The sequence below is a fragment of the Macaca mulatta genome, chromosome 6 (assembly GCF_049350105.2).
Source record: "Macaca mulatta isolate MMU2019108-1 chromosome 6, T2T-MMU8v2.0, whole genome shotgun sequence".
Classification (NCBI taxonomy): Eukaryota; Metazoa; Chordata; class Mammalia; order Primates; family Cercopithecidae; genus Macaca; species Macaca mulatta.
The window spans coordinates 11,481,960-11,508,737 of record NC_133411.1 but is presented as its reverse complement, the minus strand read 5'-3'; the positions used below and the strand labels follow the sequence as shown (position 1 = coordinate 11,508,737).

The following is a 26,778-nucleotide window of genomic DNA, read 5'->3' as shown; positions in this document are numbered from 1 at the left end:
AACCCAGGAGGCAGAGGTTGCCATGAGCCAAGATCGCGCCACTGCACTCCAGCCTGGGCAACAAGAGCTAAACTCCGTCTCAAAAAAAAAAAAAAGGTATTATAATGAAGTTAAGTTATAAAAAATAAGTGTACAGGGAATGCTTCAGTCTTCCAAGCCTTCAAGAATTCATGTCTATCATGGGCTGAATTGCATTCCCCCTCCCCCGCCGTAATTCATGTGTTGAAGCCCTATCCTACAGCATACATAATGTGACTGTATTCGGAGACAGGATCTTCAAAGAGGTAATTAAGTTAAAATGAGGTCCTCAGAGTGGGCCCTAACCCAGTATGACTAGCGTCCTTAAAAGAGCAGCCTAGGACATTGAGGGAAAACTACATGAAGACACACAGAGAAGACCACAAGAAGACACAGAAGACAATCATCTAAAAGCCAAGGAGAGAGGCCTCGGAAGAAACCAGGCCTGCCAACACCTTTATCTCAAACTTCCAGCCTCCAGACATTGAGAAAATAAATTTCTCTTAAGCACCCAGTCTGCAGTACTCTGTTACAGCAGCCCCTGCAAACTAAAACAATGTCTAAAACTGAATTACTTATCTCATTCCACTCCCATTTGAAAAAAATCTAAAAATCAATCATTTGTAACTCCTCCTCCTTATACTACCTCTTCAATTGCTATGTTCTATTAATTCTATCTTGGTCTATTTCTTCTTTTCCATTCTTTCCATTCCCTCTACCTTAATGTAAACTTGTATATCTCATCTAGCCTACTGCAACAGCATTCTAAAATACAGTCTGAATTATTAAGTTTTCCCTTAGGGGGGGTCTTACTTCTTATTCACTTTTTAAGAACTCTTTCTTTTCTACCTGTATTATACTAAAAATAAGTGATCTTCATATCCTTACAGGAGAGAAGTAAAACCCACTAAAGTAAGCCTGGCCTGGAAGAAATGGGAAGTAGGTGTCTGGAAGAGGATAACCCAGCAATAATCACTCACAGGACTTCAGTCTAAAAAGTATTCTAATTGAGCCATGTAGCAGATCTCTTTTGAACTGTCTTACCAGCTCAAGAATGGACACAGCCAGTCATGATTCTTATTCTTACATTACCTTTCCCACCACCACCCAGCTACCTGGATCAAAAGGATAGGCAACCGACCCAAGATAAGCCAGTGAGATTCTAGCCTCCAGACATTTGAGTTTAAGACAAACAGAAACTTGTTTTAAACAACCAGGAAAGAGACAGACCCAGTAACCCTGGGGGATTGGTTTCAGGAACTCCACAGGTACCAAAATCCACAGATGCTCAAGTCCCTTATGTAAAACAGCATAATATTTCCAAGTAACCTATGCACATCCTTCCATATACAGGAGTCTCCTGAACAAGGGTTAGGGGCACCAACCTCCTGCACAATAAAAAATTCACATACAACTGGGTGCGGTGGCTCATGCCTATAATCCCAGCACTTTGGGAGGCTAAGGCAGACAGATCACCTGAGGTCAGGAGTTCAAGCCAACATGATGAAACCCCATCTCTACTAAAAATACAAAATTAGCCAGGCATGGTGGTACATGCCTGTAATCCCAGCTACTCAGGAGGCTGAGGCAGGAGAATCGCTTGAACCTGGGAGGCTGAGGTTGCAATGAGCTGAGATCGTGCCACTGTACTATAGCCTGGGCAACAAGAGCAAAACTCCATCCCCCCCTCAAAAAAAAAAACCACCACACATACAACTTTTGACTCTCCAAAAACTACTAATGGCCTACTGGTGACCAGAAGCCTTACCATAACATAATACAACATAAACAGTCAATTAATACATATTTTGTATTACATTTTTAAAATTTTTTTATTTTTTTGAGATGGAGTCTTGCTCTGTTGCCCAGGCTAGAATGCAATGGTGTGATCTGGGCTCACTGCAAGCTCCGCCTCCCAGGTTCACACCATTCTCCTGTCTCAGCCTCCCAAGTAGCTGGGATTACAGGAACCCGCCACCACACCTAGTTAATTTTTTGTATTTTTAGTAAAGACAGGGTTTCGCCATGTTGTCCAGGCTGGTCTTGGACTCCTGACCTCAGGTGATCTGCCTGCCTAGGCCTCCCAAAGTGCTGGGATTACAGGCGCGAGCCTCCGTGCCCGGCCTCTGTATTACATCATACCAGGTATTATGAGTACTCTAGAGATGAGTTAGAGTACAGATCTGTGAACACCACGGTTTGAACTGCATGCATCCACTTATACATGGATTTTTTTCTTCAATAAATACATTGGAAATTTTTTTGGAAATTCGGAACAATTTAAAAAAAAAAACAGATGAACTGTGTAGGAGCAAAAAAAATAAAATTATGCCATGAATGCATAAACTGTATTATATGTATTGCATTATATGCTGTATTCTTACAATATGTACTGTAATATGTATTATATACTGTATTCAATATTATATACTTTATTCTTACAATAAAGCTAGAGAAAAAAATTAAGAAAATCGGAAGGAAGAGAAAATACATTTACAGCACTGTACCATATATTTATCGATACCTGTCTATTTACAAGATAAATCATTCCGAAATGGCCAGCAACCACAGCTACAAACCTCAATTTATGGCACATATGAAACAATTCGACTTTTTCCTCATAATGTCATGCCTTTTTTCAGCTTCCTGGAGCTCTTCCAGTATCACTTAGCGGCACCTCATATGGATCCCATCCTGTTAGTCAAAGTTTAAGGTACTGCACTAAATGCAATGAAAAATACAAGAGAATCCAGAGAATCCATACTTTTTACCATATACAATTTACTGGAGAGATGAATGGCTCATGCAGAGGTGATTAGCCTCACAAGGTGTTTTAAGCAGACAGGATACTGGCAACACTTGAGCTCACCACAACAGCAACAGAAGGTGGCTATGAAATTATTACAGTAGCACAATATGCACTAAGGTTAATTTCATGCAGTTATGATTTAATATTGTATCTAAGTTTCTTTACATCTCCCAACTGTGAACAGTGCCATGTGCAGTCTCCATTACATGTTTGTATGTGTAAGTTTTGATAAATTTTAACATTTCATGACAGATTTGTATATACTTTGATACTGAGTAAAACAGACTAGTATCTACATATATTTTATGCATTAATGACATAACTTTTTAACTTTCTCACTATTTCTAGACCACACAGTTCATCTACAAGTTTTTTCAAATTGTTGCAAATCTCCAAAATTTTTTCCAATATATTAAAGAAAAAAATCCATGTGTAAGTGGACCCATGTAGTTCAGACCCATGTTGTTCAAGAGTCAACTGTACTTTAAATTATCTCTAGATTACTTAGAATAATTATAACATAAATGTTATGTAGTCATACTGTATTGTTTAGGGAATAATGACAAGAAAAAAAGTCTGTACATGTTCACTACAGATGCAATCATCTATTTTTTTCCAAGTATTTTCCATCTGACATTGGATGAATCCATGGATGCAAAACCCAGATACAGAAGGCTGGCTGCATATCAAGACAATTTATGTCTCACCTCAGCTCAAAACCCTCCCATAGGTCCCTATCTCACTAAAGTAAAAGTCAGTGAAGTCCTACATGCTCATTCCTCATTGGCTCCATGATCTCTCTGACCTCATATTATACTTACTCTTCTCCCAACTCTCACTCCATTACAGCAACACTGCTCTCCTGGTTATTTTTTGAACACTCTAGGCATGCTCCCATCTTAGAGACTTCACACAGGCTATATTCCCTCTGCCTGGAACGCTCTGCCCAGAGTATCTGCAGGGCTAACTCCTTCTCCTTTGCTCCTTCTCAGTGAGGCCTTCCTTTACTGCTATATTTAAAACTGCAACACCTAGTGAGCCAAGATCACGACACTGCACTCCAGCCTGGGTGACAGAGCAAGACTCCGTCTCAAAAAAAAAAAAAAAAAAAAACAAAAACAAAAACCAACAGCAACCCTTGCCCTCATATCCTGGCACTTCTTATTCCCTCCCAATTCACTGTTCTCCACAGCATTTATAACCTTCGAGTTATGCCATATAATTTATTACATGTTTATTTTGTCTTAAGCTAATAACTATAATGTAAGCTCTATGAAAGAAAGGATTTTCTCTATATTGTTCCTTGCCTAGCCCAAATGCATCAAATAGTGCCTGGCTCATAACAGGTCCTCAATAAGCATTTAGCAAATAAATGCATGTACACTTGGTCACAAACATGCCAAAACAGTGAAAGGTGATGTATGGTAAGAAACATGCAGCAGACATCTCTGGAAACAAAGAAGACCATGTGGTTCTAGAAAGAGAGTAACTAGCTGTCTGATTCTGACAACTTTCTATCCTTTTAACTCATTTCTTCCAAATTTAAGTTACCTCAAACCATAATACTCTTTAGCTTCACACTTTTCGAATGAATATGTTCCATAAAGCATAAAGAACAACTGCTTTGGTATTCCATAAAAAAATAACTAAGACTTTGTATTATGTTCTGCTAATACAAACGGTAATTTAGCAAAATAGAAAAAAAAAAAAAGTCAGCTTTATATCACTGAGCCGAAATGTGGGCATTCTATGACAAAATAATATTATCTTTGAGAACTTCACATCAACACTTGCAACATCTATTCCAATATTGTACTGCTTTTCCTTTAAAAAAAAAAAAAAAAAGTATATCCTTGAGCAAGGGATAGATTTTTCTGTGAAACTGAGAAATCTCAAGTGCATTGCAGGATCAGACTCCTAACCCATAAAATGAGGAGGGCAAATGTCTAAGGTCTCCTACAGCTCTGAAGTTTAAAAATGTGCGGATGGATAGCAATTGACATAACACATCTGCACTCACAAATAACATATACACAGTAAGAATGATTCATCCATCCCTGTATCATGAGAATGGATTATGAACCTGTTGATTTTACAAAAATTTAATACTGAAGACACTTAAGAGATCTTTAAAATCTAGCAAACAATTAGTATGAAAGGGCCACGTCAGAACTGAGTATTACTACAAATGCATAACATTCTGAGCACTAGACTATCATATATGGTACCATCAGAGGCAAGCAACATGCTATTTTTAAAAGGGAAGAGCTACACACTATATGCGCATGGTTGGTGTTTTTGTAACATTATTCTTAATCTCTTTGCGTGGAATATTAAAATATATTTTTAAAGGGCAGAGAACCGGCCAGGAACGGTGGCTTATGCCCATAATTCCAGCATTTTGGGAGGCTGAGGCAGGCAGATCACCTGAGGTCAGGAGTTCGAGATCAGTCTGGCCAACATGGCAAAACCCCATCTCTACTAAAAATACAAAAATTAGCAGGGAGAGGTGGCACGCTCCTGTAATCCCAGTTACTCAGGAGTCTGAGACAGAAGAATTGCTTGAACCCAGGAAGTGGAGGTTGCAGTGAGCTGACATCACACCACTGCACTCCAGCCTGGGCGACAGAGCAAGACTCCGTCTCAGAAAACAAAAAAAATAAATAAAAAACAGAACCACAACAGCATTAGTGTTTTCAAAAGTAGGTGATACTGATTTTTTTTCAATTTAGTTTTATGTTTGGCCATATTTTGAATATCTCCTACCAAAAAATAACAGATTTTAAAAACCTAAGTTGCATTTTTTAAAGAAATAATCTATAATAACTGATTTCGCAAATAGAACATTTATTAGTTTTTTGGCATCTTCACTCTATTATTTTTAATCCTCTATAACCCTCCCTTTTCCTTTAAGTGTTATTTCAACTTAAATTTTATCGTAAAAATGTCAGAAGACTTCCAAATTGGAATTTTGCAAAAGCAGGCATGAGAATACAGCACTAAAATTCACTTGCATTTCATGACTACTAATTTCATAAAATAAAGCAAAATAAAATTTTCGCCAAATTATAAAAATGATCCATCCTATAGAGGGAGTGACAAAAATAAATTCCAACATTGGACATTTAGTATCCACTTATAAATAAATATCTAATTTAAGTGCAGAGTCTGACAGACATGAGCTTGAATCGTGCCTCTGCCATTTACTACCTGTATAATCTTGGACAAGTTACTTAATCATACTAACCATCAGTTCCCTCATCTGTAAAATGAAAATGCCGCCTACTTAACGATGTTGACAGAATTAAATGAAATGTATATAAAGTGTTTAGTAAAGCATATTCTACCCGTTGAGTCTTCAGCACATGTTATTTTAACAGAGAACAGTGTTCAACAAATAAATGTCATGTATACCTTATCCTGATTATAATTTTACAAGAGAAAAAATATATTTAAGCACTAGAAGTACAATGAAAATATTTCATGATTCCATACGTGCTTCGAGCGCAATTCCTGAATTACCATAGGTTACTGTCACACCATAAAAGTATGCAAGTAGCAATGCCCAGGCCAAAAGAATGAGAATTGAATATAATACGTCCGTACTTATCCTGTGATAAATGCATGCCTTAGTAGATTTATTCATTAAAACTTGAATCTGAAAGGATGTGAAACCTACATAGATGGAAATTTTACACAAAGGACCACCTGTCAAAAAGAAATAGTTCCCAACCTTCAGCAGTTTCGCTTTACTATTTTTTCCAAAGGCGTCTCCAGTGGCGATTAGCTACACTCAGTGTATATAATAAACATACTGTGGCATAATGAAAGGGAAATTATTTGCAATCAGAATGCCTACATTCAAATCTGTCTCTTACTACCTGTGTAAAGCTTCGACAAGCTATTAAAACAACGAAGCCTACATTTCAACATCTATAAAAGATAATACCTACCTATTCCACAGGCCTTTTGGGAAGATCAAACGCGAATGTACAGCAAGTGCCACATGTTATAGTTGAGGTTTTTATTAAAGGCAAGACTTCTTTTAAAAAAATAAGTCGTTATCAACTCATTACAGAGATATTATCAAACTTTTTTCACTCATTACTGCACCCCATGACGGCGTCTGATAATTCATTTTCATTTAAAATTGCCAAAATCACAACCTATAAGGTTGAAAGACGCTTATACCCCCCATAAATATACCTAAAGTAGAAAAGCATTTGCACCGATAACCGGAACATCAAAAAAGGCAGAATAATTTAGTAATTTCCTCTATAAACTCACCACTCATTTAAAAACACAGCTGGTTAAAAATAATTTACTACCTTCAGTGGGTAAGAAAATGCGCTTGAAGAGACATAAGGTGTGGACGTTTACATCTTAGGTATTCATTGTAGAAGGGTCAGTTTGTTCAAAGTAACCGTATCCAACAGGCAATCGCAAAACAAAACCAAGAGAACCCTGCTTATAGGTGTCAAGGATTTAAAACCAAATGGATCGCAACAAAAGAGCCCCCCCTCCGTTTAGTAAACAGATTCTCGAGCTGCAGGCTAGCCGAGGACCGGGCTTTTCAATAGGGGTCAGCTCACTCCACTCGGCAGTCACCTGGCGGGGTATTTTTCGCGAAGTTTCAAAGTCAACAAAGAAGTTCTGTGGCGAGGGGGTAGGGCCTGGCGAGCAATAGGCAGAAGGACGTAAAGAAAGACAAAACCCAGTGGGGGAAGGGTGCGGAAAACGCCCCCGGACGGCAGCGGCAGCGACAGCGGCCCCCTCTTCTGGGCCAGCGCGCGACGGCGGGGACGAGGGAGGCCACGCCGGCCCGGAGCAGCCACGACGCCCCAGGACCCGGGCCCGGCCCGGCAGGGTCCCCGCCCCCCTCGGCGGCGCGGGCGGGAAACGGCTGGGGGCGCGCCGAGGGTCACCTTCCGCTCCCCGGACCAGAGGCCCCGCGGGTGGGCAAACGGCCCAGGCGCCCGCCCTGCCGCGCTCCAGCCGCCCACCTCGAGCGCCGCGGACCTGGCCGGGGCACGAACCCGGGAGCCGACGCAAGGGCTCGGGCGCCGCGCGTCGCCGACTTACCTTCCTCCGCGGTGTCCATCTTGTCTGGGGGGGTGGCGGTGACGCAGCCACGAGCTCCCGCGGCCGGGCGGGGAAAGAGGGCGGGGAGGAGGAGGAGGGAGCCGGGCCCGGGCAGGTGCGTGCGCTCAGGTGCGAGAGAGGAAGCGAGAGGAAGGAGAGGGGAGAGGGAGAGGGAGAGAGGCTGACAGAAAGCGAACCACAAGGGAGGGGGAGGGGCGGGAACACCTAGGGGCGAGGCCTGGGCGGGGCGCCGAGGCGGAAGGGGCGGGAGCTCCCCAACGACAGACAGTGTCACTTCCGGCGGCCGCGGTGCGCACGCTCGGTTGTAGGCTAAGGCGGGGAAGGACCTTTTTCGGGGGTGCGGTGAATCACCGCGTGCTCTGGGCCACCTGGGGTAGTCGCCGAGAATGCGCCGGACAGCGGGGCCGAAACCTAATCAGTAGCTGAGCTTTGGTGACCGCTTCTGGAGGGGCGCAGAGCAGTGGGAAGAGGCCGCGAGAACCTAGCGCCCGCCCCAGCCGACGTGCGAGACAAAGGCTACGGCGCGGGGCTCTTCGGGAGGCCGGGAGGTGCCTGTGACAATGCGAGTCTGCGCTCCACGCTCCCGCACCGCGATGCCGAGGCCGAATGGCTAGAGTGGGCCCAGGCGTCAGCATTTCTGTTTGGCACCCGGGCCGTTGTGGTGCACGTTTTGAGGAACTACTAAAGCCTCACTGTGATGAAAAAGGCAAACGCTGACTTCACCAAAATTACTCCCAGGGAGACTTCTGCATTTGGCTGGAAGGACTATTTGAGTAAACCGCTGAGGCTGGGGGTTGAAACATAATCCTCCTTTAAGGGAGATCTGTTCGGATACCGAGTTAGGGACGCTTGCCTGCGCAGAGCTAAGGGAAGAACGGTCCTAGGCCAAGCTCTGTCCCCATCAGCACGTCACCCTCCCTCACTGTAATCCTTGACTGTTTCTCTAAATGAAGAATTATTTAGAGAATACAAATTAGAAGGGCCGCCAAGTCAGAATTGCCTGAGCGGGAGCAGTCTTTCCAGCCTCGAAAAATGTTTAAACAATATGCAGATGACCTAGCACAAATAAAGAATGCTAGCAACCGCTGTTATGTGTGAGTGGTGAAATTGGGAGGGCCCCTCCCGCAATCTTCATCAAATAGAATAAGGTTTAGAATAAAAATAATGAAATACAGTTTTTCAAAAAGAGCAGCGCTTGACTAATGTTTACTGATGTCACTCATGTTACTCAAGGCAGGAAAGAACTCTACATAATAGGGACCCACTGATTTCAGGGGCTGGCCCTGATGATTAAGCAGACAGCCATTCTTTAAATTTGTTTTTTGTTGTTGTTTGCTTATGTTTTTTTTTTCTTTTTTTGAGAAGAGGTCTCGCATCGTCACCCAGGCAGGAATGCAGTGGTGCGATAGTGGCTCACTGCAGTCTCACTATGTTGACCAGTATGATTTCGAACTCCTGTCTTCAAGCGATCTTTACGCCTTGGCCTCCTGAAGTGCTGGGGTTACAGACGTGTGCCGCTATGCCCTGCCTAAATATGTTTATATATACTACCTCCCAAGAAACAATTTGAAGACAGCTCTTTCCCCAGCTCCCCTCCTTCCGATCCAACTCCAACAAGAGCTAACCCTCCCTGGAAGACCTGTAGCAGAACACTTGTTGGCCTGCTGAGACTAGGGGAAAAGATCAGGACGATCAGATCTATCAGATGTTATATGGCATCAGGGCGAAGGATTCTGAAAGAAAGACTGAGGTTTGCTGGAGGAAGTACTGGTAGTGCCAAGGGCAGGTACGTGACCCTCAGAGCTGCAGAGCCAGGTTAGGATGAAGGGAATGTGTGTGTATGGGGGGCGTGGAGGGAGCCTTCCTTTTGTCTTTTTTTTTTTTTTTTTTTTTTTTTTTTTGAGGCGGAGTCTCGCTCTGTCGCCCAGGCTGGAGTGCAGTGGCCGGATCTCAGCTCACTGCAAGCTCCGCCTCCCGGGTTTACACCATTCTCCTGCCTCAGCCTCCTGAGTAGCTGGGACTACAGGCGCCCACCACCTCGCCCGGCTAGTTTTTTGTATTTTTAGTAGAGACGGGGTTTCACCGTGTTAGCCAGGATGGTCTCGATCTCCTGACCTCGTGATCCGCCCATCTCGGCCTCCCAAAGTGCTGGGATTACAGGCTTGAGCCACCGCGCCCGGCCCCTTTTGTCTTTACATGCCTTCCCTTGTGATGTTCAAAGGAAAGTTAACCTTTTAACTAATTCTCCCTTCTGCATAGTAATTCCTTCTGGAATTGCCCTAACCTTTTCGCATTCAGACTTAGGCATTAAATATAGGAGTAATAAATCAACATTTGTTGAGTCCCCACTGTGAGTCAGGCACTAGTTCTCACAACAGCCCTTCCAATACATGAATCAGTCACACCTCTCTTGGTTGCCAGTGACAGGAACTCAACTGCTAGGCAGAAGGGAGGAAGGTACTGTTGATATGGACAGACTCCAAGAAGGGGAGGGACTGCTGGGACTACTGGAAGGAGAATGCCTCTCTGCCCCCATGCCTCAGCTCTGCCTCTCTCTCTGCACGTTGGCTTCATACTGTTGGACCAGCTTCCTCCATATGTCTGGAAACAAGGCCACTGACAGCTCCCAACATTTCATCTTCTGCCCCATCATCAGATAGGCGAGGTAAGGCTGATGATCTCTAGTCCCAAGTTAAAAATTCTCAGGGAAGGATAGTTCATTGGTCCAGCTAGTTACCTGCCCCTGAATCAAATGATTGTGCCAAAGATCTAGGATCTTTAAGAACATGGACATTGTCATGTTCTTGTAACTGCCATGTTCAGGTAAGAACAATGGACACTACCTTGTGGAAGTGGAGAAAGACCATCTCCCACAAGAAGGGGGAGGACAAAACAATAGATATCTATCAGAATTAGAGTTCAATTAAATTACTAGGTACTGATAGAACTCTAAAGCAATAGTTACCAAATTTGAGGGTGTCTCCATCATTGACACCTTTAACAATCTGATAAAATCTATGGATTTTGTTCTCAGAAAAAATTGGTTAAACACAGAACATTGCCTGCAATCTCAGGGGGGTATATAGATGCCTTGAACTCCATGCATGAATCCTAGGTTAAAAGACCCTCGCATGTAAAGTATTGAGAAAAGTGGTGATGTTCTCTTCCCTTTCTAAGACTATGGCAGACTGGGTTTTTTAGACCAACAGTTGGAAATTCTATATAAAAATATAGAAAACAGATTCTTTAAAGCACTGAAGGCCTGACAAAAATAGTAAGGTAACTACCAGACCAAAATCTTTTTTTGTTGTTTTTGTTTTTGTTTTGAGATGGAGTCTCCCTCACTCTGCTGCCCAGGCTGGAGTGGTGTGATCTCTGCTCACTACAACTTCTGCCTCCTGGGTTCAAGCAATTCTCTAGCCTCGGCCTCCTGAGTGGCTGGGATTACAGGCATGTGCCACCACACCTGACTAATTTTTGTATTTTTTGTGGAGACAGGGTTTCACCGTGTTGGCCAGACTGCTCTCAAACTCCTGACTTCAAGTGATCCATCCGCCTCAGCCTCTCAAAGTGCTGGGATTACAGGCATGAGCCACCATACCTGGCCTACCGGGCCAAAATCTAAGGACAGGAGAGAATACCAAAAAGTAAATGGAACATGAAGGCTGCTTTTGTTTTGCTGAACCAGACAAACTTGAACTTCTGTTTGACAGTTTCTAGCAGCAAGAAGGACGGCTGTCCAAGTCCAGAGCCTGCCCAAGGTAAGGCATCTGTTAAGGGACCTTCCACCAGGAGCCTCGCCCAAGACCCGCACTGCTGCTATCTCGGAATGGTGAACCAAGTAAATCTGACTTCTCCTGGAAACTTCTAGGAAACTTATCTGAGCCTTATTTTTTAAAAGTTTCTGAAAATTTGTACCCGTGAATCAGCCCTGGCATAGACTGTACCCCAAATCCATACCCTAGTGATCAAATAATCTTAAGCAGTGAATTTAGTTTGAAGTAATCTTGGACTGCTGGGATCCCCTAAGCACCTGGCAAAAGCAAACACCAATTCTCTGTGGAAGAATGTACCTGAGTGCTACTCATTGTCCCTAGAAATGTATTTGTGGAGATTCTTTGACAGATAGATGTGTGTGTGTTGGTGTATATACAATACACACACACACTTCACATTTAGCACAAGAACTAACACGCAACAGGTAGCAGAAACCATCCACAAAACCTCAGGTATGGAAGTTAGTAAACACAGATTATAAAGCTACTACACTATGACTATTTAAGAAAGAGTAATGAAACAATTTTATTTTAAAATCTCAATTTTTAAACTGGAATTACATCTTTTGCCACCATTTAAACATAAAATATAAAATTGTATTCATCAAGAAATGAGGATATGCAATGCATAATTTTTTAGGTTGCATGCAAGCAAAATCTTCAGAGAACTCTGCACTTTTCCATGGGCGAGGGCATGGCTGTCCTTAGGCATGTGAGAGTCTGTGGCCTGTGGCTCCCCAATGGCAGAGGCCTCATTTCATGTACCGATGTATCCCTGAGGCCAATACAGGGCTTAACACATAGTAGGGTGTCACTAAATTTTGGCTGAATGAGTAACTATGATTTTCCAGGAGATACTTTATGTCACTGAAATAGCAACATGTGTGTGAATGCTCTTCTTAGGAAAAGACAAATTCATACCATAGCTGAAAAATCAATCCAGTAACAACCATACGTTAGGGTTAGTGTGTCTATGCTCTTACATCAGGATTTCTTGGTTATAATGAATTCATTTTCAGTACTTCATGCAGATATGCTCAACAGTGATATACACCAAGTTAAATAATCAAACTAGAGCACCATGTGTTTCTTATACAATATTCACATGAAAATTACTTACAATTTAACCCAGATTGTCACTAAAATGAAGGCCTTGAAGACCAGTTGTTCTTTTCTCCAAACTTTTGTTATAAACATTTTGAAATATTCAGAAAAGTTAAAGGATTAATATAATGAACACCTGTATGCCCAACCTAGATTCAACAATTGTTAATATTTAGCCATATTTATTTTAATGATATTCCTTTCTGTATCATTTGGAAATATTATGTATTATATATTTCCAAATATATATAAGTTCATATATACAGTTCACATATATATAGTTCATATATATAGTTCGTGTGTGTGTATGTGTATATATATATAGTTTTCTTTTGAGACAGTTTCGCTCTGTCACTCAGGCGGGAGTGCAGTGGTGCAATCTCAGCTCACTGCCACCTCCACCTCCCGGGCTCAAGTGCTTCTGGTGCCTCAGCCTCCCAAGTAGCTGGGATTACAGACGTGCACTACCACACCCAGCTAATTTTTCTACTTTTAGTAGAGATGGGGTTTCACCATGTTAGCTAGGCTGATCTCAAACTCTTCAGTTCAAGTGATCCTCCCGCCTTGGCTTCCCAAAGTGCTGGGATTACAGGCACAAGCCACCGAGCCTGGCCAAAATATATATATTTGAACATCTTTGCCCCTAAATACTTTAGCATGTATCTCCTAAGGTTAGAATAATCTCCTTGAAAACCATTTCCACACCATAATAATATGTAGACTCTAAAGTTTCTCTAATTGTCCCAAGAATGACCTTTATAATTTTGTTAGTTTGTTTAACAAGGGTCCAATCTGGTTTCCTGTATTGCTACTGGTTTGGTCTCTACAGTCCATCTCCTTTAGTCTAGAATGGTCCCTGTACTTTTTGTTTTCCAATGACAATGCCTTTTGGAAGACCACAGAACAATTGTTTCATTCAATGAATGTCTTTCATGGTAGATTTATCTGATTGATTCCTGATTGGTGTCATTAGCTTGTTCCTTTAGCCCCTGTATTTCCTACAAACTAGAAGATAGGCTTAGAGGCTTAATCTGATTCAAGTTAAACATGTTTTTGCAAGAATATTTGATAGATGATTATGTGTTTTTCTTTTCTTTCTCTTTTTTTTTTTTTTTTTTTTTTGTGAGATGGAGTCTCGCTCTGTCACCCAGGCTGGAGTGCACTCCGCCTCCCGGGTTCACGCCATTCTCCTTCCTCAGGCTCCCTAGTAGCTGGGACTACAGGCGCCTGCCACCATGCCTGGCTAATTTCTTGTATTTTTAGTAGAGACGGGGTTTCACCATGTTAGCCAGGATGGTCTCGATCTCCTGACCTCGTGATCCGCCTGCCTTGGCCTCCCAAAGTGCTGGGATTACAGGCGTGAGCCACCGCGCACAGCACCCCCCCTTTTTTCTTTTTTTTTTTTTTTTTTTTGAGATGGAGTCTCGCTCTGTTGCCTAGGCTGGAGTGCAGTGGTGTGATCTTGGCTCACTGCAACCTCCGCCTCCCAGGTTCAGGCTATTCTCCTGCCTCACCCTCCCAAGCAGCTGGGATTACGGGGAACACACTACCACGCCCAGCTAATTTTTGTAATTTTGTATTTTGTATTTTTAGTATTTTAGTAGAGACAGGGTTTCACCATGTCGGTCAGGCTGGTCTTGAACTCCTGACTTCAAGTGATCCGCCCACCTTGGCCTCCCAGAGTGCTGGGATTACAGGCGTGAGCCACCTCGCCTGGCTGGTTATGTGTTTTTCATGTTACAGTACATCAGGAGGCCAGAAAGTCAGGTTGTGCCATGATTCACATTCTGAGTTTGAGTACTTGGTTAAAGTGGTGGTTGCCAAGTCTCATCATTTAGTAAGTATTCTATGGAGTAAGTCTTCAGATCCTTTCATTTTTATCTTATTCATTAAGCAGGACAGCCAAATTTTAAAATGGTTCTTAAATTCGAAAGTGCATGTTATTAAAAACATTCTTGTTATTTATAAAGATAAGTTTATTTTACAAAACCTTCTAAGCTCTTTACCACAAAATTCTCCCATAATTTTTCCAGTAAGATAAAACCTCCTTTTTCTGTTTGTGTCAATCTCCAATTCTTTTCTTTCTTTCTTTCTTTCTTTCTTTCTTTCTTTCTTTCTTTCTTTCTTTCTTTCTTTCTTTCTTTTTTCTTAGTGCAGTGGCGTAGTCTCAGCTCACTGCAACCTTTGCCTCCTGGGTTCAAGCAAAGATTGGAATGATGCAACCACAGGCCAAGGAATGCTGGCAGCACCAGAAGTTGAAGGACACAAGGAATGGATTCTCAGAGCCTCAGCAGGAAATATGGCCCTGCCAACACCTTGATTTCAGACTTCTCAACTCCAGTACTGGAAGGGAATAAACCTCTGTTGTTTTAAGCCTCCCAGTTTATGATAATTTGTTACAGCAGCCGCAGGAAGCAAATAAGGAGAGCCTATTTGGAGGAGGACACCAACCCAGCAGTGGGTTACGAACTATTCATGCTTACAGCTACCTCATTCATCACTAGTCTAGACTTCAGCATTGACTTCATCACTGAAAAGGCTGCAGCTGAGCCTGGAGTTTCAGACTTCTGTGCTGCGTATGGCTACAGTGATTCTTAGGCCAGCTCCCTAGGTGGCAGATGAGTATCTCTCTAACAGACAAGTCTCTTTAAATATACAGTAGGGGCTGGGTGCGGTGGCTCACACATGTAATCCTAGCACTTTTGGAAGTTGAGGAAGGAGGATCACTGGAACCCAGGAGTTCAAGACCAGCCTTGCCAACATAGTGAAGTCCTTCTCTACTAAAAAAATACAAAAATTAGCCAGGCATGGTGGTGCACACCTGTAATCCCAGCTCCTCAAGAGGCTGAAGTGGGAAAATCACTTGAACCTAGGAGGCAGAGGCTGCAGTGAGCCAAGATCGTGCCACTACACTCCAACCTGGGCAACAGAGTGAGACTGTCTCAAAAATACATAAACAAATAAATAAATCTACCGCAGGCCCTCCCTGTTCGTGGGTTCTGCATCCATGGATTCAACCAACTGTGGATCAAGAATAGGTTCATCTGTACTAAACATGTATCGACTTTTCTTCTTGTCTGTATTCCCTAAATGAAATAGTATGACAAGCCAAGCATAGTGGCTCACGCCTGTCATCACAGCACTTTGGGAGGCTGGGACAGGAGGATTGCTTGAGCCCTAGGAGTTTGAGACCAGCCTAAGCAACATAGACCCCATCTCTACGAAAAAAAAAAAAATTTAATTATTCAGGCATGGTGGCGTGTGCCTGTAGTCCCAGCTACTCAGGAGGCTGAGGTGGGAGGTTCACTTGAGCCTAGGAGGTCAAGGCTGCAGTGAGCTGTGATCACGCCACAGTCCTCCACCCTGGACGACAGAGTGAGACCCTGTTTCAAACAAGTAAACATAAATATATAGTATACCAACTACTTATATAACATTTACATTGTGTTAGGCATTATAAGTAATTGAGACATGATTTAAAGTATATGGGAAGATATGAATAGGTTACATGCAAATTCTATACCATTTTATATAAGGAACTTGATCACCCATGGATTTTGGGTGCAGGGTCTGGAAACCAGTCCCTCACAGATATTGTGGAGAGATCATACATTTTCATCTGGTATTTTGACCTCTAACCTGAAATTGTATATTTGCTCCAAAGTGAAACTCTCCCTAAGTGTTTTTATCTTAGACACATGGAATCCAGAGGAACCTTGAGGAATTATCTGGCATATCTCACTCCATTATTCATGGACACCATTGAGCTCTGACGCTGAATCTCTCTTGTTAGCTTCTCATGTGTCTTTATTGTTTTATGGACTGAATGTTTGTGTCCCCCCCAAAATTCATATGTTAAAATCCTAATCCCCAGTGTGATGGTACTAGGAGATGAGGCCTTTGGGAGATAATTGAGCTTAGATGAGGTCGTGAAGATGAGGTCCCCATGATGGAATTAGTGTTCTTATAGGATTTAGGCCACTCAGTCTATGATATTCTGAAATAGCAGCCTGAACTGAAACAAGACAATTATCATCAAACATCATTTGAGCGCTTATTCTGTATAATATGCTATGGAAGATCCCCAAAACAAGAAGATTAGGCAAGTCTAAGGCCTGATTTCTGTCCTCAAAGAAGGCGAAGGCTACAGTTAGATTAGAAACTACTGCCTAGCTTTACTGAGAGAGAATCATTTTTACAACATCAGTTAGAGAAGCCACATAATGATCACCATTATGACTGCTTAGATGTAACTTTGGGATCTAACTAGACTTTCTAGATCCCTTAGGCTTAAGTCTTCTATTTGACCACAAATATTGAGTGCATGTGCATGTTATGTTTGTCTGTTAAGTTCTCCTTCCTTCTTCTCCTGGCAATAATATCCTCCTTTCTTTTATAGAACTACACGTCCCTCACTCAAAACGCAGAGTTCTAGGGGAATCGGCCAGTCTGAGGAGGGCGGATAGCTGAGGCAGGACTACATGTACCCTCTCCTTGTACCTAGAGGTGCTGTATTTCTACTGCTGGCCCTTCAATCCACTTCTCTCCCCCACTCTGAGTCCAGGCTTCTGACATTTAGTTCATGGCTGCACCAATAGAAACTGACATTGATTCTAACAATATTTTTAATTGAAATTGTAACCAGTTATTCAGAAGCTCTAAAATAATTACAGTATCCAGCATGGATGGAGCACTTGCTGAGCGCAAGCACCATCCAACCAACGAGGCCAGGACGGAGGCGGAGAACACTCAGGTGCAGCGAGTTGCCCAGGCCTCACACTTCCTGAATGGCTGCACTTGAGAAATGGCCCCAGGGGCTATGTCAGGAAAGCATGTGGGGCTCCTTGGAGGTTTCTGAGTTCAGTCAGATATTTAACCTCACTTGCCTCCCTTGCCTAGAGTTTCAAACTCCTGTGCTGCGTGTGGTTACAATGGGTATCAGGTCAGCTCCCTAGGTCCCAGATGAGTAGCTCTCTAACTGATGAGTCTCTTTAAATACACAGTTGTCCCTCTGTACTCATGGGTTCTGCATCCATGACTTCAACCAACTGTGGATCAAGGACAGGTTCATCTGTGTTAAACACGTATAGACCTTTCTTCTTGTCTATATTCCCCAAACAGACCAGGGCATTGTTATGCCTGCCTTCCTGTGAGCCTTCATGTCCTCCTTCTCCTGGGGTAGCCCTCACAGCTGTGTCCCTACACTGCAAAGGGCCCCATCTCCTGGTTGATAGATGGTAGGGACCTCTTTCTTGACCTGCGCAGCTGCTGCATTGAGAGACAGAATATACAGACGGCAGCCAGCCCACAGATGACAGCAGAACCGTGACCTGCCATCTGCAGCAGACAGTCCAGGAAGCCAAACCACAGTGTCCACAGCAATCTGCCCAGAACGGTCAGGATGTCATCAATAACTACTGGCTTCCCTACTTTTTCCTGCTGCTTCCAATTTAGGACTAGAGAAAGCCCAACATGCTCCCCTAACCAATCAATGGGATGCCTCGCTTCTGGTGAGCTACCTGAGGCTTCCCCAGGCTTGCAGCCTTCATTGGGGCACACCTGGAGCCTCTCCTCCTCCACTGTGAAGCTTTCCACTCCTCTGCCTGCCTTCAGTCTCTGCCAAACACTAGGAATGGCAGCCGCCTGCTTTTCTACAGCAAGCCCTGAATAGCCTTTGCTTGTTCTCATTGGGTGGTCTTTGTTTATTTCCACATCGTTTTCATTTTAACCAGTCCTTAGGTCTTTCTGTTGGCATCCTTCCCGCCCCTGCCTTCAGACAGCCTTCACCACTCTCTCTGAGGCCTGTGCACCAGCCTCAAATCTGTGCCACTTCGGCAGGAATGGCCCTGCTCAGCAAGTCTCAGCCTTTCCCTGCAGTGACTTCTCTGTCTCCTCATCAGGCAGCTCAATTCTATGGCATGGGAGATCTCCAATCACTGCCGAGACACCCACAGAACCTCATTTTAGCCCCGGTGCTGGGGAAGTGGTTGCCATAGCGATGGATGCAGCAGGCAGACATAGGAAGGGCTCACTGCAGCCAGCGCACACCAGGAGGGGCCAGGCCTTCTGTTTGGTCTGCACTGCTCACTGCACCCCCAACCCCCAGCCCCCACCGCCAACAGCAAAATGGGGGCTGGGAGCAGGAATCATCCACAGCCCTCACGCTGGGCTCCTTGTCTTAGCACACCCACCCCTCCTCACCATGTTGGCTGTTAATGGTTGGTGTCACTTGGTTATGCAGCTTAGACTGTGTTGCTTAGCAACGAAATAACAAACAGCATAAATCGTGTCTCTATTGAATCTCCATGAATGCCTCACTTACATGGACGTGATTTCAGTGCTCTGTGCCAAGGTGGGGGTGGGGCGATCCAAACCTTTTTAAATGGAGGATTTACACATTACAGAAAAATATGCACAAAGCATAAGTGCTCATCTTGATAAACTGAAACCAACACCCAGATCAAGATATAGAACATTTCCAGGACCCACCAACTTCCCTCCTGCCCTTCCCAGCTAGTATCCACTCCCTGTGGACATGGATATGACCTTCATCACCATCTGTTTGTTTTGCCTGTATGTGAGCTTCACATGAATAGAATCCTATGGTAAGGACATTTTGTGTGCAGCTTACTTCACTCATCACTATGTTGATGAGATGCTCCCGTGTTGGGTGTGCAGTTGGAGGATGGGGGTGGTGCTGCTGAGCATGCTTTCCTCCACCCCCAGCAACAGGACTGGTCTCCTGGCTTTTCCACCTCACCTTCTGTATTTAGTCAGGGTTCTCTTAGAGGGACAAAACTAATAGGAGATATATATATACACACATATATGTACATGTATATATATACATATGTATTGTATATATATGTTTATATGTGTGCATGTATATATATAAAGGGGAGTTTATTAAGTAATAACTTACATGATCACAAGGTCCCACAATAGGCTGTCTGCAAGCTTGAGGAGCAAGGAGAGTCAGTCCAAGTCCCAAAACTGAAGAACTTGGAGCCCGATGTTCGAGGGCAGGAAGCGTCCAGCAGGGGAGAAAGATGTAGCCTGGGAGGCTAGGCCCATCTCACCTCTTCACGTTTTTCTGCCTGCTTTCTATTCGCTGGCGGCTGATTAGATGCTGCTCACCCCATTAAGGGTGGGTCTGCCTTTCCCAGTTCACTGACTCAAATGTTAATCTCCTTGGGCAACACCTTCACAGACACACCCAGGATCAATATTGCATCCTTCAGTCCAATCAAGTTGACACTCAGTACTAACTGTCACACCTTCCCACTGAAACTCCTTGGATGGATGCCCATCTGAACCAAACCCAGCTCACCATGCCTCCTTGGATCCTGACCCATCTCTGTAAGTGGACGGGGCTTCCGAGCCCATGTTCCTCACCTCTGTCTGCCCCACCAGTCAGTGTGGCTGGGATGCTGCATCCCCTGTTCCTGAGCCTGCCTCATTAGGACGTCCCAGAGCCCTGGCTGCCCACACAGTTCACTGCATCTCGACCGTAAGGCCTTAGAATTGTTTCCTTTAGAACGTGCCCCATTCCAGTTGGTTGATCCTCTTCTAATGTTTTAAACTGCTTACTATTAAGCTTATAGAAAAGTTGGAATAATAGTACAAATTCCTATATACATTTTCTACATTCCCCAAATGTTAACGTTTTGCCACATTTACTTTACCCTTCTCTTTCTCTCTGTCCATACAGGTATAGCTTGTATATATTACTTTTTCTAACCATTTAGAGGATTGTATGCCTTGTTGCCCCTAAATACTTCAATGTATATTCCCTTTTTTTTTTTTTTTGAGACAAAGTCTCGCTCTGTCACCCAGGCTGGAGTACAGTGGTACGATCTTGACTCACTGCAGCCTCCACCTCCCAGGTTCAAGCGATTCTCATGCCTCAGCCTCCAGAGTAGCTGGGGTTACAGGCATGCGCCACCATGCCCAGCTAAGTTTTGCATTTTTAGTAGAGACGGGGTTTCACCATGTTGGCCAGGCTGGTCTCGAACTTCTGACCTCAAGTGATCCACCCACCTTGGCCTTCCAAAGTTTTGGGATTACAGGTGTGAGCCACCACGCCCGGCTCCAATGTGTATTTCTTACACACACACACACACACACACACAGAGACATTTTATTTATCTTAAAGCTAGTCAAGTGCAGTGGTGAGAAGCAGGGAAAGAGTAGAAGAAGGAGTTTGATATGTAATTGACTGGGAACAATCAATTGAGATAACTCACTACCTTTGGACAGCTGGCATTTTCTTACATAACCACAGTACATTTATCAGGATGAGGAAATTAATCTTGACATACTATTATTATATAATCTACAGACCTTACGTAAATTTTGTCAGTTGTCTACCCATTTATTTGAAAGTTGAAGACTTATTTTTAGAAATTATTTTTATTATAGTAAAATATGTGTAAGATTTACCATTTTAACCATTAAGAGTATAACTTGTGGCATTGATTACATTCACAGTGCTGTACAGCTGTCATAATTACCCATCTGCCATTACCCCAAACGGAAACTCTGAGCACATTAAACACTACATCGCCATTTCCCCTCCTCCAAGCTCCTGGTAACCCTCCTTCTACTTTTTGTCTGTATACATTTGACTATGCTTGGTACCTCATGTAAGTGGAATCACATGATAATTTGTCATTTTGTGACTGGATTATTTCTCTTTTTTCCTACTATTTTTTGTTTGTTTGTTTTTTTGAGACAGAGTCTCACTTTGTCGCTCAGGCTGGAGTGCAGTGGTGTGATCTTGGCTCACTGCAACCTCTGCCTCCTGGGTTCAAGCGATTCTCGTGCCTCAGCCTTCCAAGTAGCTGAGATTACAGGTGCCCGCCACCAAGCCTCGCTAATTTTTACATTTTTAGTAGAGATGGGGTTTCTCTATGTTGGCCAGGCTGGTCTAGAACTCCTGACCTCAGGCGATCCACCCGCCTCAGCCTATCAAAGTGCTGGGATGACGAGCATGAGCTACCATGCCCGGACCTTTTTTTTTTTTTTTTTTTTTTTGGAGAAAGTATCTCTCTTTGTCGCCCAGGCTGGAGTGCAGAGGCATGATCACAGCTCACTGCAGCCTCCACCTCCCCTAAGTACTGGGACTGCAAGCTTGAGACACCACACCCGGCTAATTTTTGCATAGATGGGATTTCACCATGTTTCCCAAACTGGTCTGGAATGCCTGATCTCAAGCAGTCTGCCTGCCTCAGCCTCTGAAAGTGCTGTGATTACAGGCACGAGCCACCACGCCTGGTGTGTCTGGATTATTTCACCGCACACAGTGTCCTCAAGGTTCATCTATGCCTTAGTACGATTCATTTCCTTTATAACGAAAACAAACAAGCAAATCCGTCCGGCCCACTATCCAGAATCCACACTGCACTTAGTTGTCAGGCCTCTTTAGTCCTCTTCAATAAGAAACAGTTCCTCAGTCTTCGTCAAAAATGACATTGAATGTTTTGTAGGGCAGAAACCAGTTATTCTGGAAAATGTCCCTCCTTTTGATGCGTTGGTATTTCCTCACAGTTGAATGCAGGTTCTGCACGGCCAGCACGAGCACCATGAAGGGCTATTGTATTACGGAGGGCTGCTGCATCACACCAGAGGCACGTGTTGCCAATTTGTCCCGTTGCTGGTGATGTTAACTTTGATCGCTTGAATAAGGTTTGTCAGGGTTTTCCCACGGTAAAGTGACTGTGTTCCCCTCAGTCATTACTGGGCATTTCCCTTGTGGGGAGATAGTTTCAGACCATATACAAATCCTACTTCGCAAACTTTTCTCACAATTTAGAATTCACTGATGATTCTCCCTGACATAATCATTACCATGGTGGTTCCAAGCGGTATTTTCTTATTCCATTATCTTTCTGCAGTTATTAGTTGATAAGAGTTTTCTTCTCCCTCTTTATTTTTTCATTTGTATTACTGTACCTGTAGGTACTTGTGGATTCTTAGACTGTGCTTATAATAAAGTAAGAAGAGTTATAGGCCGGACGTGGTAGCTCCCACCGGTAATCTCAGCACGTTGGGAAGCCGAGGTGGGCCAATCACTTGAGGCCAGAAGTTCAAGACCAGCCTGACTGACATGGCAAAACCCCATCTCCACTAAAAATACAAAAATCAGTCAGGCATAGTGGCAGGCACCTGTAATCCCAGCTACTACAAACAAACAAACAAAAAAAAGTTACAATTCAATACTAACATGATTGTTACTCAAAAGATTCCAGATTTGGCCAATGAGCGCCCCTTCAAGCTTTTGTCCTTTGGATGAGTTCCTACCATTCTTTGGGCACTTCCTCACTGTCTGCCAGAATAATATATTCTGGGTTCATCTTGTTCCTCTCTAGCCCTAATTCCAGAAGTCGCCATTTCTCCACAGAGCCCTGGTTCCTGTTAGTGTACCATTAGCCAGGAGAATCATTTGCGGTGTCCTCGTCTGAACACACCAGCCGTAGCAAGACAGCACTTCCTCCTTTCAAGGGCTTTCATCAGTCCGCCCTGCTCCTCAGGCTGCTGAATGAGTTCATTCTGGGAAGTGGATTACAAGTGACTTCTTTATGTTTTAAATGTACGTGTTTATGTATTTCCTATAACTCCTATAACAAATTGCCTAAAACAACAGAGATTATTCTCACACAGTTCTGGAGGTCAGAAGTATGTAGTGGGTTGCACTGGGCTGACATCAAAGCGTCTGCAGGACTGGGTTCCTTCTGGAGGCTCAGGGAGAATCTGCGTTCTTGCCTTTCCCACCTTCTAGAAGCTGCCCGTACCCCTTGGCCGGTGCTCCCCTTCTTCTATCCTCGAAGCAAACACATCCCCCGACCTCTCCTTCTGCTTTCACTTCTCCTCTGCCTCCCCTGCCTCCCTCTTCTGGGACCCCAGTGAACACTGGACATTGTGTCCACCCGGATAATCCAGGGGAATCCCGGGTCTAAAAAACCTTAGCTTGCTGGGCTCGGTGGCTCACGCCTGTCATCCCAGCACTTTGGGAAGCCAAGGCAGATGGGTCACTTGAGGTCAGGAGTTCGAGACCAGCCTTGCCAACAGGGTGAAACCCCTGTCTCTACTAAAATACAAAAATTAGCCAGGCATGGTGGCAGGAGCCTGTAATCCCAGCTATTCGGGAGACTGAGGCAGGAGAATCACTTGAACCCAGGAGGCGGAGGTTACAGTGAGCCAGGATCATGCCACTGCACTCCAGCCTGGGCGACAGAGGAAGACTGTCTCAAAAAATAAATAAATAAATAAATAATTAAAAAATAAAAATCCTTAGCTTGATCACATCTGCAAAGGCCTTCCACCTTATTTATGTATTTATTTTGCTATATAACAGTTTCTAGACATTAGGACATGGACATTTTTGGAGGGCCATTATTCTGCTCTATCACAATATATTTTATGTATTTTTAAATAAATAACATAAATTATTTTTATAATCTAAAAACAAAACCAGGGTCATGAGGGAGAAGGCCCAGAAGGACAGCGCACTCCTGACAACCACCGCCAGCCCCTGGGGCGCTGCTGTCCCTCAGCGGGAAGCAAAAGAGGGGGCGAGTGGGTGGCCCGGGGGGTGGGGGGACGCGCTCTGCCGTGCTGCGCGCGTTTCAGAGGCAAAACCACGCGGCGGCGGGGAGCGTGGGACGCGGCTTTCTCTGGAGCGGACGAACCGCAAGCGCCCCGCGCGGTGGTGGAACCACCTTGTTGCAGCCGGTGACCGACCGCCGCCGTCCGGCCGCAGTTACCCTGCTCGCCCCGGCGCCGCCCGGCCCCTTCCCGCAGCCCCCGGCAGCCGCGCTGCTCTATCCCCGCGATCCGCGGTCTCCCGCGTGCCCCAAGCCCTGCGGCTCACACTCCTGTTTCCTTCTCTCCCTAATACAAGTATTGCCATTTCCCAGACCTCCCACCCCGCGCCGTCTCTTTGATTCTGAGCCCGCTCTCGGTCAGGGGAAGTCAGGGCGCATTCAGCCGACTCAGCGCCCTGATTTCGTGCGCCCCGTTTCCCTCCCCGAACCTCTCCATCTCCGGTTGTTCTGGGGGAGCATCGCGCCCACCCAGGACGCAGCCCCACGTGTCCCCGCGGCCCTGGGCGGCCTGTCCTTCTTCTGTCTCCTTCCCCGGCCCCCCCACACCCCCGCGGCCTAAAGTCGGCAGCGACCCGGGGGAACCGAACCCAGATGGCAGGTCCCCAGCGATCGAGCGGATTCGGAGTTCGAATACGGACGGCTGGGGTGCGCCGGCGCTAAGAGCGTGGAGGAAGCTTGAAACAGCTCCTTTAGAGTCACGAGTCAGCTTTTTTCTAGACCTGCGTCCCCGGGGTCTGGGGCAGGGTTGCAGACGACCCAGCGTCTCCCACTCCGCCGGCTTCGGCCCCAGAGGCCCGCAGTGGCTGGCACTTGGGCGCCTGCAGGTGGCCTCCGGGTGAGCCTTCCTCCGGACGCGCCTAGGGGCTCCTCACCCGACCTGCCGCTGTGACAGCCCCACCCAGGCAGCCCTCATCACACGCGGGGAGGCAGCAAAGAGGAAACGTGGGGCTGAAGAAAAGATGCTGAGGCCAAGAGCCGGGAGCTGTTCCCAAGACAATTTTATTGTGCTTAGAACAGAAAAAATACGGCGGGGTGCGGTGGCTCACGCCTGTAATCCCAGCACTTTGGGAGGCTGAGGTGATCGAGGTCAGGAGATCGAGACCATCCTGGCCAACATGGTGAAACCTCGTCTGTACTAAAAATACAAAAAAAAAAAAAAAAAAAAAAAAAAAAAAAAAATTTAGCTGGGCGTGGTGGCAGGTGCCTGTAGTCCCAGCTATTTGGGAGGCTAAGGCAGGAGAATCGCATGAACCCGGGAGACAGAGGTTGCAGTGAGCCGAGATCTCACCATTGCACCCCAGCCTGGGTAACAGAGTGAGACTCCATCTCAAAAACCAAAAAAGAACAAAAAAGATACCTGGCCCTCCAAGGATGCGAATGCTGACAGCACTGAAGGCCTAATTGTATATAACTCACATGCCATAGCAGTCCCTCCTCTCAAGGGCACAAACTCCATGGGTCACATGCTGTGCAACCATGACCACAACCCCCTTTTCCTCTCTAAAAAGAAAGCCATACCTATTCACACTCTCATGCCCTCCTTTGCCCCAGCCCCTGGCGACCACTAAATCTGCTTTCTTTCTCCATAAATTTGACTATTTCTGGACATTTCACACGAATGAAATCATATAATATGTGATATTTTGTAACTAGCATCTTGCACTTAGCATGTTTTCAAGGCCCATCCGCGTTGTAGCACGAATTGGTCCCTCATTACTTTTATTGCCAAACAGTATTCCATCGTATGGATATATCACATTTCACTTATGCCTTTGTGGGTTGATGGACATTTGGGTGGTTTCCATTTCTTGGCTGTTGTGAATAACACTGCCATGAGCATTCAGGTATACATTTTTTGTGTGGCATATGATTTCAATTTTTTTGGCTATATACCTTGGAGTGGAGTTGCTGGGTTATATAATAACTAACATTTTCAGAAACTGTCAAAGACCTAATTTTAGATATTTTGGAAGACGGATGTGGGTCCTGTTCAAAAAGCAACGGCACAGATCTGTAACAGCACTGGATAGATGACCTCCCAGACATCTAAGGAGAACCCACTAGGCAGGAGGAACTGCTTACTAGATTGAAAGGAAGGAGACAGAGCCCAGGGAGGGCTCAATCCTGTAAGGACCCCCTTCTTCTCAGTGAAGAGGGAGGCAGACATTCCAACTCCCAGCTATAATCCGTTACAGATGTTTCAACACAGAGGGTGCAGAAATCCACAGGAACAGCCCAGAAGCTCATGGAGCTGGGGGCTTTGATGAGGATGTGGAGAGGAACTTGCCAGCTGAACTAATATTTGCCTTCACCTCCAAGCGACTTTGTGTTTTGGCAGCAAGTCAGAGAAGAGCCTTCTGGG

General features: G+C 44.7%; 1 protein-coding gene and 1 long non-coding RNA gene across 3 annotated transcripts in view; one reads left to right on the top strand and one right to left on the bottom strand.

Moving 5' to 3' along the window:
• Positions 1-7,935, bottom strand: part of MARCHF6 (membrane associated ring-CH-type finger 6) — a 79,781-nt gene extending 71,846 nt beyond the window's left edge. Inside the window, exon 1 of one of the 2 annotated variants that reach the window (XM_015139735.3) lies at positions 7,910-7,935. In XM_015139735.3, coding sequence (XP_014995221.1) covers positions 7,910-7,928 — 19 coding nt within the window. In that variant the 5' untranslated portion in view covers positions 7,929-7,935. Of the gene's footprint in view, positions 1-7,155; positions 7,710-7,909 lie in introns of those variants that run through there. The other variant, XM_015139736.3, reaches the window with a different exon arrangement.
• A 2,526-nt stretch (positions 7,936-10,461) lies between these two features.
• LOC144341378 (uncharacterized) lies at positions 10,462-12,869 on the top strand. Its single transcript, XR_013418266.1, has 2 exons — positions 10,462-10,595; positions 11,429-12,869. It is a non-coding gene; the product is annotated as an uncharacterized LOC144341378 (long non-coding RNA).
• Positions 12,870-26,778: the final 13,909 nt, after the last annotated feature.